The sequence below is a fragment of the Gorilla gorilla genome, chromosome 7, assembly GCF_029281585.2.
Source record: "Gorilla gorilla gorilla isolate KB3781 chromosome 7, NHGRI_mGorGor1-v2.1_pri, whole genome shotgun sequence".
Classification (NCBI taxonomy): Eukaryota; Metazoa; Chordata; class Mammalia; order Primates; family Hominidae; genus Gorilla; species Gorilla gorilla.
In genome coordinates, this window is record NC_073231.2 from 81874271 (window position 1) to 81891074 (window position 16804).

Sequence of the window (16804 nt, forward strand, 5' to 3'; positions counted from 1 at the left end):
GTACATATACATCATGCAATACTATGCAGCCATAAAAGGAATGAGATTATGTCCTTTGCAGGGACATCGATGGAGCTGGAAGCCATTATCCTCAGCAAACTAATGCAGGACCAAAAAGTCAAATACCACATATTCTCACTTATAAGTGGGAGCTGAATGATGAGAACACATGGACACATGGGGGAACAACACACACTGGAGCCTGTTGGAGGTTGGAGGAGTGGGAGGTGGGAGAGGATCAGGAAGAACAGCTAAAGGATGCTGGCCTTAATATCTATGTGATGGAATGATATGTGCAGCTAAACAGCATGGCACACTTTTAACTAGGTAACAAACCTGCACATCCTGTACATGTACGCTTGAATTTAAAAGTTGGAATTAAAAAAAAATTAAAATTTTGTCTATCATATAACTTTCACACAATTTACTTCCCATTTTTCTTTGTCAGTAAATTATAGGAGCTCATTTCTACCAAAATGATCAAAATATGAAAGAGGTATACACATAATACAAAGGAAACCAGATTGAAAATTCTCCAACCCTGTCTATGCATCAAGTGTAATATAGATGGGTAAAACAGACAATTTCTCCAGAATGTCTCCAAGAAAGGAAAGAGGAATTTCTGAAACAAGGAGAAAACTAGAAGCAATGTATAATTTTATTAAATAGTTGTTGCGCAAATCAATATAATGCAATTATTAAACTTAGGAAGAACAAAAAGGCACACAATCAAGGCAATTTAATCTTAGTTCATTACTTGGCTCATTAGGGAATAAGACACAATTCAAATGAGGTATATAATTATAGAGGGGGAATGAAGCAGTCAAAATATGGATATGATGGAACTATTAAGATGTTACATTCTAACTTCAATAATAGGAAGTCAATAGATAATACTCACATTTGAAGAGTCAGGAAACTCCATGAGCATATTTTTAAGAAATACATGGTAAAAGAATGAACAAACTATTCCTACTCATAAGAACATAAATGATTGCTATAGACATAATATTGAGCAAAATAGAGCAGGCAAGAATACACACTGTGTTCTGCTTACATAAACTTCAAAAAGAAGTAAAATTAAACAAAGGAAATAGGATAGTGGTTTCCTTTGGTATGGGTAATAGGTGGGAGGACGCATGATTCACAAGTACCTTCTGAAGTGTTGATAATATTCTATTTTTTGATCTTTGTGGTGTTTATACCTATGCATAAACTCGATAAAAATTAATTGTGCTATAAACTTTGACTTGTGGAATTTTATCTACATACTATATTTTGTACTTCAACAAAACTTTTCTTTGAAAAGAAATTAACATGGAGTTATATGGTTACAAAGAAGAAATTTTCTAATTGAGAAAGATGATTTAAGGGTTGTAAATTTTGCAGGAAACAGTTTTATCAATATACAAATTTTCAATATCTAAAAACAATATATATTATTTATGCATTCATATATTAAAATAGCATAAAGTATGCATAAAATTGCAAGCACAAATTCATGATTTTTGCTATTTATTGAACTTGGAGGAAATGTGCAGGAGGCTTTAACGTTGCTCTACTGCTTTATTTATTTAAAAATCTAAAGCAAATGTTCGTGTCCATTATGACCAGTTGGTGAGTGATTACACTAAGGTTTGTTCACATAATATTCTTTGTGTTTGAGCTTTATAAATAAATAAACTTTCTGAGATTCTATTAATTTTGTCCCAATAAAATAATAATGAATATACATATACAGAAAAAGATCAAGTGGTTTTATACTATTTAACTACTTAAATTAATACTTACAAAATATAATATAAGGCCTAAAAATAGTGATGTAAAGAAGAATGAAAATTACATACCATAGCAATACCTGCATCATAGCTTTTATTGCATACAGTGCCAGGAAATGTTGCTCCCACATATTTAGGATGTTTCCTGTAACTACATTATTATAATTTTTTATTAACGTAGTTATGCAAAACAATTTGTAAGCTTATGCATTAAATTAAACCTTCTTCACATAAAATTTTAAAAATGACTTTGCAAATATATAAAGCTTCAAACTAGGTAATATCTAATAAACTATACAAAATACTAAAATCATTGACTTTAATCAATTCACTTTAATACCAATGTAATTTCCTTGCATATCTCCTAAAATGGATATAATTTTATTAGCTCAAATTCAACTTAGTTTGGTTATCAAAAGTTAAAGAGAAAATAATTTTTAATTTGTGGAAGAAGCAATCTTACTAGTCCTAAAGATAAGCATTTTTACATATTAAATATTAAAAAAAAACAAATCCCTCCTAGTAAAAAGTAGACATGAAATGTATTAATTTATCATGAATAATTTTAACTGAATAGTCTCCGTTTTTACATCATTCATAAACTAAGGATTATATGTTTTCTGTAGTAAAGTCAATATCACAGAAGTTCATGAAATGCAGGTTTTTGAAATAATACTTACACTCCAAACTATTCTAATACAAAACTGATTATTGTTACTTTTATTATATTTTTAAGTACACTAGCTCCTCTTTGACAAAGGCTACTAATTTTTAAACACTTTCAAAAGGGCTTACAAAAAACTGAAGAACACAATAAATTCACTAAATTACCAATTTAAAATAATTATGCAGATATCTTTATTAATGTAGAACATTGTGCTTACACAAGCAAGTATGCTATGTCATGGGGCCGTAGGATGAGATAGTCCCGTTTCCATGCCAAAAATCTTTGTAATATATCATCAGCATCCCCACTGGTGGAAATCTGGTTTTCATTTGACCACAGTTCCAAGGAAGACAGTATAGCAGTCAATTTGAACTGGGTAAACATCTAAAAATAAGATTTATTGTACATTTTTAAAGAAACAAGTTATTACATTTAAAAGGTACATTAAAAAATAAACAACATGTTCCAGTATTTTGAATATTAAACTAATAAAAAGTATTTAAGTTATTCATTGGCCACGATAGAACCCAAATTATATTAAAGAAACTTTCATGAAAATGGAAATGTGAAAAAGTAAAAACTTACAGTGTTGACAAGCCCAATAACCTGGACAATTTTTTGTGTTACAGCCATCATTTCAGATCCCATATAATCATACTGAAAAAGAAATTTTATTTTTCATGAAAGTATTATTTTGAATCCATGTGAATGAAATGATATTTAGGCATTGTATTAGATATTATTATAAGTAATCTAGAGCTCTTTTACAGTACATAGGAGAATGTGTGTAGATTTGAGCAAATTCTATGCTATTTTATATGAGACTTAAGATTTTATGGATTATATATTATGTATATACATATATATATAATACACACACGCAGAAATATTATTAAGCCTTGAAAATGGTTGTCCTGTCATTTGTGAAAACATGGATGAATCTGGAGGATATTATGCTAAGTGAAATAAGCCAGATACAGAAAAGAAAATACTACATGATCTCACTTATATGTGGTATCTAAACAAAACAAACAAATATATTCAAATACATGGAAACAAAGTGAAAAGGTGGTTGTCAAGGGGCAGAGGGCTGAGTGTGGGGAGAAATGTGGAAACAGCATTCATAGGATACAAAGTTTGGGTTATGTAGAATAAGTAAGTCTAGAGACCTAATGTACAAAGCGAGAACTACAATTAACAATATTGTTTTATATACTGAAAATTAGCTAAAAGAGTAGATTTTAGGTACTTTTACCATAAAAATGTAACACTATGTATATAAAAACATTATGATGTATACATCTTAAACATATATACTTTTAAAAAGAATAAAAGGTTAGAGAGAAGATATAAATTGCCAATATCAGGAATGAAAGAGGATTATAATATCAAAGGATGATAATAAAGTACGAAAATACCGATGTCAATAACTTATTACATTTTATTACATTTGAAAATATTATTTAAAATGGCATTTGCCAAAATGGCCAAAGATAAAGTTCAAAGAATATATAATCATATAACTATTAAAGTGGATTCTGTAATTTTAAACCTTCCCATTAAAATATCAGGTTAATAAAGAAATATAAGGGTTAATTGTTGGACAGGTGCAGTAGCTCACGCCTATAACCCCAACACTTTGGGAGACTGAGGCGTGGACAACATGGTGAGACTTCATCTCTTTAAAAAATTTTAAAAAATTATCCAGGCATTGTGGCGCATGCCTGTAGTCCCAGCTACTTGGAAGGATGAGGCAGAAGAATTGGTTGAGGCCAGAAGTTCGAGATTGCGGTGAGCTATGTATGATTTTGTCACTGCACTCCAGGCTGCATGAGAGAGTGAGGCCCTGTCTCTCTCTCTCTCAAAAAAAAAAAAAAAAAAAAAACTTAATGGTTACAGATATTTAAATAATAAGTAAAGAATAAGTAAAGGCATTTGTACAAAAATCATTCAGAATGTAGGAAAAGGGCAGACATTGTAATTTGTTTTATGAAACCAACACTGCTTTAACAACAGCTTAACAAGAAAAGGTCTTTTTTGGGATATTCTTGTCAAACATAAAACGGATTCTCAATGTAACCACGAGAAAATTCAGGCAAGTCCAAACTGAGAAACACTTCTAGAAAATAACTGGCACGTATTCTCCAATCATGCCAAGGTACATGAAAGACAAAGATCATAGTAATGCCACAGATTGGAGTAGAAAAAAGAAACATGTCAACTCAATGGAATGTAGGATCTTATAATTGAGGACTGAATTAGGAAAAAGACACTTGTGGGAAAAATGTCAAAAATTTTATAATAGTTGTTAATAATGTAGAAACATTAACTTTTATGTTTTGATTACTATATTATGATTATATAAGAAGTTAACTTAGGAGAAGTTGTGAAAAGAATCTTTACTGTTTCTTAACTTTCATGTAAGTCTAAAGTTCTTTCAAAATAATAAGTTCAAAATAATAAAATGCAACTAAAGAGCAAAGAGGGATATCTCACCAATATCATTAGTGAACATTAGAAATGCTGATACTACAAATATACCAATTTTTAAAAGATAAAAGAATGTGTTACAAATTCATTCTAAGAAATTTGATAATTTAGATCATTTTAAAAATCTACTTGAAAACCTATGCCTTAGTCCATTTGCCCTGCTACAAAAGAATAACACAGACTGGGTATTATAAAAAAGAGAAATCTATTTCCTCACATTTCTGGGAGTGGAGAAGTCCAAGAACAAGTTGCTAGCATCTGGTCTGGTGAGGGCCTTCTTGCTGTATCCTCACATGGCAGAAGGCAGAAGAGCAAGCTACACAGTGCTTTTATAAGGGCCTTAATCTCATCTGTAAGGGAAGAAGTTCTTGTGCACTAATCACCTCTAAATGGTCCCATTCCTTAATACCATCACACTGGCCATTAAGTTTTAATACCTGAATTTTGGAAGGAACATATTCAAACCCTAACATTCCGCCCCTAGTTTCCCAAAATTCATGTCATTCTCACGTACAAAATACCTTCATCCCATCCAAATAGTCCTAAAAAATCCTAACTTGTTCTATCATCAACTTTAAAGTCTAATTTCAAAATCTCACCTAAACATTATATGAGTAAGACTCAAGGCAAGATTTATTCTGGGGCAAATTCATTTCCAGCTGTGAGTCTATGAAATTGAACAAGTTATATGATTCCAAGATACAATGGTGGGACAGACATAGAACAGACATTCCCATTTCAGAAAGAAGAAAGAGTCAAGAAGAAGGGAATAGCAGGTCCCAAGCCAATGCAAAACCCAACAGAGCAAACAATATTAAATCTTAAGGCCTGCAAGTGATCCTCCTTGACTCCATGACCCACCCATGAGACACACTGGGGTGGGATTTGAGCCCCAAAGGCTTTCGGTGGCACCACCCTAATAGCTTTGCTGTGTGCAGCCCATGTTTCAGCTCTCACACATCGAAAATGCATGCATGCAGCTTTCCCAGGTGTTCCTTCCTGGTGGCTCTATAGTTCTGGGGTGTTGTGGGTGGCCCAGCACCTATGTCTCCGCTGGGCATTGCCTTAGTGGGGTCTCTGTGAGGCATCCTTTGACTTATAGGTGGAAGTAGCCATGCCACCACAGCTCTTGCACTCTGTGAGCCTGGAGAGTTAGCACCAGGTGGACACAGCCAAGGTTCACAGTCTGCACCCTTCGAAACCACAGTCTGAGATGTACCTGGGCCCAGCTGAGCTAAAGCCAGGGCAGCAGAGAAGTGCCTGGCTGTGATGCAAGGATCTTAGACCTGAGGTGGCCCTGGTGTGCAAGTCTCAAGGTCCTATAAGCATTCTGGCTTCTGTCTTTAACCTGTCTTGCTTACAAATCCCCAGCACTCTGGGCTTGTAATGGGAAGGCAGCCTTGAAGATCTCCAAAATGTCTTTGGGGTTATTCTCCTCTTGTGTTGATAAATAGCAGCTGACTTCCTCTATCCACACAAATTTTCTTTAAAGGTCACTTGACACACTCTTGCTATTCTCTCCCATACATACTTCCCCCAACCCCCCATCCCCCACCTTTTTTTTTTTTACAGGGCAAGGCTGAGAGTTTTTCAAATCTTTACATTCTTCTTCCGTTTTAATTATAAAATCCATATTTAAACCATTTATCTTGTCTCAAATTTTACTATAAATAAGTAGGAAAAGCCATGTAGCATCCTGAACACCTTGCTGCTTAGAGATTTCTTTTGCCAAATACCTGACTTCATCATTCTTAAGTTCTGACTTCCATAAAGTTCTACGGCATGGGCATAATTCAGCCAAGTGATTGGCCACTTTATAACAAGAGTGGCCTTTCTCCCAGTTTCCAATACCTTGGACCTCACTTCCATCTGAGCTCTCATAAGAACAGCCTTTACTGTCCATATTTCTACCAGCATTCTGTTCATGACCACTTAAGTTAATTTCTAAAAACTGTTCATAACCACTAATCTCTAAAAAGATTCACAACTTCCCTACTTCTCTTCTTATGAGCTCTCATCAGAATTACCCTTCATTCTCCATTTGCAGTAATACAAGCTTTTTCCATTATTTACTTCAAAACAGCTCCTGCTTCAACCCATTGCCAGGTACCAAAACTATTTCCACATTTTTAGGCATTTGCAATGGCAACACCCACTCCTGATACCAATTTCTGTCTTGGTCCATTTGTGCTGCTATGACAGAATATGACAGATTGGGTAGTTTGTAAAGAACACAAATTTATTGTTCATAGTCCTAGAGGCTGAGAAGTCTCACATCAAGGCACCACAAACAGGTCTGGTGAGGACCTTTTTGCTATGTCCTCGTGGGGAGGAAAGCAGAAAGGCAAGCTACAGAATGCTGCATGAAGTCTCTTTTATAAGAGACTTAATCCCATACATGAGGGAAGAAGCTTTCATGACAGAATTGCCTCATGCCTTAAAGTCATAACATTGGCCATTATGTTTCAATACATGAATTATGAAGGGGACACATTCAAACCATAGCAATCTAACTTGTAGAAAGTAAAACAAGTTTAAAGAAAATCTCAACTTCCCTATGTATATCATATGTAAAGAAATTTAATGTGTACTTTAAAATATTTCCTCAAAGAAAACTTAAGGTCTACAGGGTTTCAGAGTAAATTCTTCCAACTATATGTGGAAGGGGTCATACTCATAATATCTAAATTCTCGAAGAGACTATAAGAAGAAGAAAACTCACTAACTTATTTGATGAGGCTAGGATAATCTTGATAACAAGGAGAAAAATCTTTATAAGAAAGGAATATAGCATACCATTATTTCATGAACATAAACTCTAAAATCAAAAACAAAATATTAAATAAAAGATCCAGTTATTTGTAAAAATTGATTAAAATGTGATAAGTAGGGTGTATTTTAGAAACACAAGTATGGTTCTCTATATCCATTGATTATCTCTGTAAGAGCAGAAAAAAAATTTGATGAAAAACAGCTATCCATGACAAAAATCTTGGAAAACAGGGAATATAAGGGAGCCTTCCCAATATTATAAAGATCACCTACCAAAAACTAAGAGCTAACATGAAACTTAGCGAAAATCGTTAATCTGTAAGTTAAGGGAAAATTTAGGAATATACACATCAGTCTATTTAACACTGTACTGCAGAGTCAAGCAAGGACAATAAAACAATAAAATGAAATAAAAGTAAAATAAATAGATAAATTACTAAATACATGTATACATAAATGCAAAAAGGAGTAAAAATTGAAAAGAAAAAAATAAAAAATTAAAATTTGAAGTTAAAAAATTAAAATTCATAAATAATATGATTGTGTACATAGAACATTAAAAAATCTACAAAAAATGAAACACAAGAATTAACAAGTAAATTTTGCAAAAAATAACAGGATATAAGATAAATTGTGTGTCAACTATGTTTTCATAAACCAGGGCAAAAATACTTACATGTTAAATTAAGAATACCATTTACTAGGGCATCACAAAATCATCAAATGCATAACAATAAAACTAACAAAGATGTTCAAGAACACTATAGAACACTAACGAAAGGAATTAACAAAAAATGTAAAGACGTATGTGAGGGGGTTCTCCTTATTCAGAGATTGGATGACTCAATATTGTTAAGATCACAATTCTTTCCAAAGTGAGCTAACCATTCAACGCAATTCCAAAATCAAAATTACAGTATTTTTGGAAAATTTTAGAGGGTGATTCTAAAATGGATTTAAATAAAAGGGGCCCAGAATAGTCAAAGGAATAATTAAGATTAGAAAAAGGACAAAACCAAATAAATTATATAACAATAAAGCTACAGTAATGAACACAGTGAATTATTGATTCAATAAACCAGAAATAGGGCAATGGAAGTGAACAGTAACCTAAGGAATAGGCCACACACAATTCTACTACATAATTTTTAAAAATTGCTAACACAACTGAATGGAGTAAGAGACATTTTCCGTAAGTGGAGATGGAGCAAATGGATGTCTATATGGAAAAAAGAGAACCCTGCCTCACAGCGTACACATTTCTCAATTAAAAATATACCATAAAACTTATTTTAAAAGGTAAAGAAAAATACATAAAATGATATGAAAGAAAGTAAAATTATGTCCTTGGAATAAGAAAATATTTCTTAAAAACAAAAGGAAATTAAGAAAACATAAATTGGACTTAAATTAACTGTGGTTCAGAATGCATGTCTATCAAAAGACATCATTAAATGAGTGTAAAATTAAGCCACAGACTGGGAGAAAATAGCCTTAATACAGCTATCTGAAAAAGTCCTCATATTTGGAATATATAAGGAATCCCCAAAAAATAGTAAGGAATCTATTAAAGTGGGTAAAAACTTATATATTTACTCTTCAAAAAATCCAAACAGTAAACAATGGTATGAAAATATGCTCAAACTCAATCATGTGTTAAATGCACCTAAAAACCACCATATGATATCACTATATATCCACTAAAATGGCTAAGATTTTTAAAAGTTTATAAATTGTAACTGTTTGTAATGATACAGAATTCCTGGATCTTTCATACAATGCTGATAGAATATGAAATTACTATAATAACTTTTCAACTGTTTACCAATATTGTCTAAAGGTAACATACTAATCCCATGATATAACAATTTCACTCCTAGGCAGATACCAAAAGAAATTATGTCTACCAAAAGACATGAGCAAGATTGGTGATAACAATTTTATTCATAATAGCACCAAATTGTGGTATTCTTCATGTTAGTATACAAGAAATAAACTACTGTTATGGGCAACAATGTGAATAAATCTTAAAGACATTATATTAACAAAATAACCTAGATGCTATAGAATATATAATGTACAATTTACACTTTTGGATCTACCTGATTGTATTATATTTATCTGCTAAATGCTAGTCATTCATCTAAAAATCTATTCTATGAAGGCTTTCCTTAACAATTCCTACATCTTTCTCAATTCTATCCTGTTACTTTGTGAGTATATATATAGATATATAAGTATATATATAACTTATATATACACATACATAATGTAAGTAGTGCATCATAATTATTGGGTTGCATATCTGTCTTTTCCATTAAAATATGAATTCTTGAAAGTAGAATTTCCAGTGATTAGTCTGTGTTTTGCATTTAGTAAATACATAATAGTACTAATTTTAAAAATAAATATACATTTAAAACCAGAAGTGTATTTATTCAAAAACTATGCTGCAACATATTTTAAGAATAATAAACAAAAAATATAAACACTACTATTATTGAAGTGAAATTTTTGTTAGCAATAAAGGTTTTAAAATGACATTAAGGCAACAAACTGAATTAGTTGAAAACTTTGCAAAAGAGAAAATATCAAGTGAATATGCTTTATAAGATGGTAAAAATGTGTATTCAATAAAACAATGTGACCAGAAAGGATGGAGCAGATTAAGAGAAAGGATGGCCCATTAGGAGTTAAAGTCAAAGAGATACTGACTGAGCTGGAGTGGAGGAAGCAGATAGTGTAGGGCATTCTAGGCTAGTTTGGGCTGTTACTCATAATTGGTTGTAAAAGGTCACAAATGTTGATTTATCTAACACCCCTAAAATAAAATATATTTTATTTTAAAATATTAAGAAAATTGTATTATGTCTTTAAAATTAAAACAAAACTTTCACTAAGTTATAAAAAGAAAGAAAGAGTGAAAGAAAGAGGAAGGAAGGAAGGAAGCAAGGAAGGAAGGGAGGGAGGGAGGAAAACAAAGGGAGTGAGTGAAGGAGGGGTAGAGGAAGGAAAGGGAAGACAGAGGGGAGGGGAGGAAAAGAGAGGAGAGGGAGAAAATAAGGAGACAATGGAGGAAGGGAAAGAAGGAGGAAGAGAGAAAAGGAAGAAGACAGGAAGGCAAGAAGGAAAGTTCTTTCTTGAAAGCATACTTAGTTCCTTCTTGAAAGACCTCTTGAAAGCATACTTACCAAAGCTTTTTCCACTATAATGTATATTTCCAGATATTGGGGTAATAGTTTTGAAAGATTTTTTATCTGGAAAACAACAACAACAGGGATTTATAAAATGTTAACATGTATTGAATTTAAGAGAAAAAGATGACATGTAAAGACAGCGAAAAATTGCATATAAGATTTTCATGAGGACTTAAGTATAAAAATTAATTCCGATGTAGAAAATTTTACTTCAAAACATATTCCAAGCTTAAAATATTTACAATGAACCTGCCAGAGTAATGTAAGGGTCTAGTCTCTGTTAATGCTGAATGAGAAAAAAAAAACATAAACATAAAAATACACCTTATGCTGTCTTCATCTGCAGACAACTCTACACTTTGAACATTTTTCACTGACTGTCTTATGAAGGACTATAGCAACACTAACTGTGGCATACTGAAAATTGTCCATTCATAAAGATATAGGAAATATTTGAGAACTCATAGTCTACACTGAAATTCAGGTAAATATTGTGATTTGTCTATTAATAATTGATGATTTATAGGTTATTATGTTAGCACAATCAATAATTATTGCTTTATATCAAATGACACACAAAGCCTATGCTCTGGACCTATTGAATTATTTCTGATATTTTACATTCTGTTCTTCCCTGTGTACTCATATGATTATCACCTATAAATCATCAATTATTACATCCTCATTTAACACTTTATTGATAATTTTACATGAGCTTTATTTCTAACAAGCTGAAGTGCCTTCTCACATATAGAAACTTCAGAGAAATTTCTTCTTTGATCTAAGCATATTTACTGGCCACAAAATACAAGAGTAAAGAGGGTGTTGAATCTGCAATAGAATAGTCTGAGTTAAAATAAGTAAACAAGCAAACAAATAACCCAAACTTACTGGATAGAGTCTCTGTTTAAATAGGTTGGTTTATATTTCCATGGGAAAGTAAAGTATGCCTCATCTCATATATCTATTGTTGTTTATCTATCTATCTATCTATTGATCTATCAGTCTATCAATTCATCATCTAAATCTATCAGTCTATCATCTATCAAGACATACATGTTTATTTATCTATCCATCTATATATCCTCTCTTTGTGTATACATGTATACTGCAATTTTGTAAAAAAGGGGACTCTCATTTTTTTTCAATATTCTAAAATATGTGAGTTTGGTCTTTTAAACTTTCGTTATTGGTGTGTTTTTTGTGATCATACTATTGCATGACCATACAACTTATTGCTCAAACTGAAATAATGTTGAGTGAGAAAAGGGGGCACTAAAATAATCAAAATTATATAATTATTAAAATTGATATTTAATGACTAAAAAGTTTAACTTTCTCAGCAGAAACCTTGCAAACAAGAAGTGTTGACATTCATCTTTAGTCTCTTTATAAAGAATAACTCTGCCAAGAATTTCGTAGCCAGCAAAACTAAGTTTTATAAATGAAGGATAAGTAAAGTCTTTTTCAGACAACCAAATGCTAAGGGAATTTGTTACTACTAGATCAGCCCTAGAAGAAATGCTAAAAGGAGTTGCACATCTTAAAACAAAATGTCAATATACACCAGAATAGGACCTCTTGAAAGCATACAATGCATAGGACCTATAAAACAATAACACAATGAAGAATACAAAGTATCTTTGTGACAATCGGCATGACTGGAACAGTATCTCACATCTCAATATTAATGTTGAATGTAAATGGTCTAAATACACCACTTAGAAGACACGGATTTGCAGAATGGATAAAAAAAAATCACAAACCAACATCTGCTGTCTTCTAGAGACTCACCTAACATGTAAAGATTCTTATAGATTCAAGGCAAAGGGGTGGAAAAGACATTCCAGACAAACAGAAACTAAAGGCAAGCAGGAGGTGCTATTCTTAGATAAAATAGACTTTTAAGCAAAAACAGTTTTAAAAGACAAAAGGATGTTGATATGGTTTGACTGTGTCCCCACCCAAATATGGTAATAATCCCCATCTGTCAAAGGTGGGGTCAGGTGGAGATAATTGAATCATGGGGGCAGTTTCCCCCATACTGTTCTCATTGAAGTGAATAAATCTCATGAGATCTTCTGCGGGAGTTCCCTTGCCCAAGCTCTCCTGCCTGCTGACATGTAAGATGTCCCTTTGCTCTTCCTTCATCTTCTGCCATGATTGTGAGGTCTCCCCAGCCATGTGGAGCTGTGAATCCATTAGATCTTTTTACTTTACAAATTACCCAGTCTCGGGTATGTCTTTATCAGCAGTGTGAGAACAAAAGGATCAATCCAACAAGAAGATATTATAATCCTAAATATATATGCATATATACATGCATCTAACTTTGGTGCTCCCACATTCATAAAACAATGACTACTAGTCCTATGAAAAGAGATAGACAGCAACACAATAATAGTGGATGACTTCAACACTCCCCTGACAGCACTAGACAGATTTCAAGGCAGAAAGTCAACAAAGAAACATAGGACTTAAACCATACTCTAGAACAAATGGACCTAACACATATTTACAAACTATTCTACCCAAGAACTATATTCTTCTCATCAGCACATAGAACATTCTCCAAGACAGATAATATGATAGGCCACAAAATAAGTCTCAATAAATTTTTTAAAAATCAAAATTATATCAAGTATCTTCTCAGACACAGTGGAGTAAAACTAAAAATCAACTCCAAAAGGAACCCTCAAAACTATAGAAATACTAGAATTTTAAACAATCTGATCCTGAATGATTTTGGGGTTAACAATAAACTCAAGATGAAAATTTAAAAATTCTTCAAAATGAATGATAATAGTAATACAAATTATCAAAACCTCTGGGATACAGCAAATGCAGCGCTGAGAGGAAAGTTTATAGCACCAAATGCCTACATCAAAAAGACTGAAAGACCACAAATTGACAATTTAAATCTCAACCTCAACGAACTAGAGAAATAAGAACAAACCAAACCCAAAACAAGCAGAAGGAAAGAAACAACAAAGATCGGAGCAGGTTTAAATGAAATTGAAACAAAAATATTACAATGATCAATGAAATGAAAACTTGGTTCTTTGAAAAGATTAACAAAACTAATAGACCATTAGTTCCATTAGCCAAGAAGAGACAAGATTAAAAGAAGGTTTAGAAACAAAAATGAAAATATTACACCTGACATCACAGAAATATAAAAGATCTTCCAAGACTACTATGAACACTTCTATGCACACAAACTAGAAAATCTGGAAGAAATGGATAAATTCCTGGAAACACACAACCCTACTAGCTTGAATCAAGATGAAAGAGAAATCCTGACTAGACCAATATCCATCCATGAGATTGAGTCACTAATTTTAAAAAACTGCCAAAGAAAACCCAAGGCCACAGGAATTCACAATCAAATTCTACCAGATATTCAAACAACAATTGATACCAATCCTACTGAAACTATTGCAAAGTATTGAGAGCACAGATGCAAAAATCCTCAACAAAATACTAGCAAATAGAATCCAATAACACATCAAAAAGATAATTCACCCATGATAAGAAGGTTTCACCTCAGGGATGCAGGAGGGATGGATCACTATATGCATGTCCATAAATGTGATTCACCACATAAAAAATTGAAAATAATAATCTCTACAGATGCTGAAAAAAGCAATAAAATCCAGCATCTCTTTATAATAAAAAAATTCAACAAACTAGGCATAGAAGGAACATACCTCAAAATAATAAAAGCTATATATGACAAACCCACAGAGAGCATCATACTGAATGGGTAAAAAGCTGAAAGCATTCCCCAAGAACTGGAAAAAGACAAAGAAGGATACTTTCACTACTTCTATTCAACATAGTGCTGGAAATCCTAGCCACAGCAATCAGGCAAAAGGCATAAATAAAGGAAATCCAAATTGGAAAATAGAAAGTCAAGCTAAGTCTGTCTACCAATGTTATAATCATATACCTAAAAAGCCCTAAAAGGCTCCTCTAGAAGACTCCTACATTTGACCAGTGAATTATGTAAAGTCTCAGGTTACAAAATCAATGTACACAAATTAGTAGCATGGCTGTACACCAACAATGACCAAGCTGAGAATCAAATCGAGATCTCAATCCCTTTTACAACAGCTGCAAAAATAAAATAAAATAATTAAGAATATACCTACCCAAGGAGGTGAAAGCTCTTTACAAGAAAAACTACAGAACACTAAATCCTAGATAGCAGAAACAACTGGAAATTCATCCCATGCTCATGGATGGAAGAATCAACATTGTGAAAATTACCATACTGCCGAAAGCAATCTACATATTCAAGCAATTCCTATCAAAACACCAAGATCAGTTTTCACAGAATTAGAAAAAAGTAATCCTAAAATTCACATGGAACCAAAGAAGAGCCTGAATAGCCAAAGCAATTTTATTAGTCCATTCTTGTACTGCTATAAAAGAATACCCGAGACTGGGTGATTTATAAAGAAGAGATTTAATTGGCTTACGGTTCCACAGGCTGTACAGGAAGCATGACAGCTTCTGGGAAACCTCAGAAAACTTTCAATCATGGTGGAAGGCAAAGGAAAAGCAGGCATGTCTTATATGGACGGAGCAGGAGAAAGAGAGCAGGGGAGGTGCTACACACTTTTAAACAACCAGATCTCCTGAGAACTCTACCACGAGAACAGCACTAGGAGGATGGTGTTAAGCCATGAGAAACCACCTCCGTGATCTAATCACCTTCCACGAGGCCCCACCTCCAACACTGGGGATTACAATTTCACATGAGATTTGGGAGGATACAGAAACATATCAGCATTCTTAAGCAAAATAACATATCTGGAGACGCTACATGACCTGACTTCAAACCACACTACAAAGCTTTACTAAACAAAATAGCATTGTACTGGTATAAAAGTAGATACATAGACCAATGGAATATACTAGAGAACCCAGAAATAAAGCCAAATACCACCAACTGATCTTCAGCAAAGCACACAAAAACATAAATTGGGGGAAGGACCCTCTATTCAATGAATGACGCTGGGAATACTGGATAGCCACATGTGGAAGAAGGAAACTGCATCCCTATCTCTCTCACCATATACAAAAATCACCTCAAGATGGATCAAAGACTTGAATTTAACACCTGAAACCATAAAAATTCTAGAAGAAAGCTTAGGAAAAACTCTTCTGGACATTGCCCTAGGCAAAGAAATTATGACTAAGACCCCAAAAGCAAATGCAACAAAGATAAATAAATGGGACATCATTAAACTAAAAAGCTTCTGCACAGAAAAAGAAATAATCATCAGAACAAACAGACAACCTAAAGAAGGGGAGAAAATATTTGTAAACCATGCATCTGACAAAGGACTAATATCCAAAATATACAAGGAACTCAAACAAATCAGCAAGATAAAAACAAATAATCCCACCATAAAGTAGGCAAATTACACAAATAGGCCTTTCTCAAAAGAAGATATACAAATGGCCAACAAACATGAAAAATGCTAAACATCACTAATCAACACGGAAATGCAAATTAAAACTATAATGATAATCCCAGCACTTTGGGAGGCCAAGGCAGGTGGATCACGAGGTCAGGAGATCAACACCATCCTGGCTAACACTGTGAAACCGCTTCTCTACTAAAAATACACAAAATTAGCCGGGCATGGTGGCAGGTGTCTGTAGTCCCAGCTACTCGGGAGGCTGAGGCAAGGGAGTGGCGTGAACCTGGGAGGCGAAGCTTGCAGTGAGCCGAGATCACCCCACTGCACTCCAGCCTGGGTGACAGAGCGAGACTCCGTCTCAAAACAAAAACAAAAACAAAAAACAAACAAAAAAATTATAATGAGATACCACTTTATCCCAGCCAGAATGGTCATTATTAAAAAACTAAAAAAAAAAAAAATGTG

The 16804-nt window shown here is 33.2% G+C and overlaps 1 protein-coding gene across 3 annotated transcripts in view; it reads right to left on the minus strand.

The window, feature by feature from the left end:
• ADAM18 (ADAM metallopeptidase domain 18) overlaps positions 1-16804 on the minus strand; it is a 158146-nt gene that overhangs the window by 102302 nt on the left and 39040 nt on the right. For all 3 annotated transcript variants that reach the window (XM_019032000.3, XM_055348950.2, XM_063709321.1), the window contains 4 exons: positions 10899-10964; positions 3031-3102; positions 2663-2829; positions 1848-1929 (listed from right to left, as the gene is read on the minus strand). In XM_019032000.3, coding sequence (XP_018887545.3) covers positions 1848-1929; positions 2663-2829; positions 3031-3102; positions 10899-10964 — 387 coding nt within the window. The remainder of the gene's footprint in view (positions 1-1847; positions 1930-2662; positions 2830-3030; positions 3103-10898; positions 10965-16804) is intronic.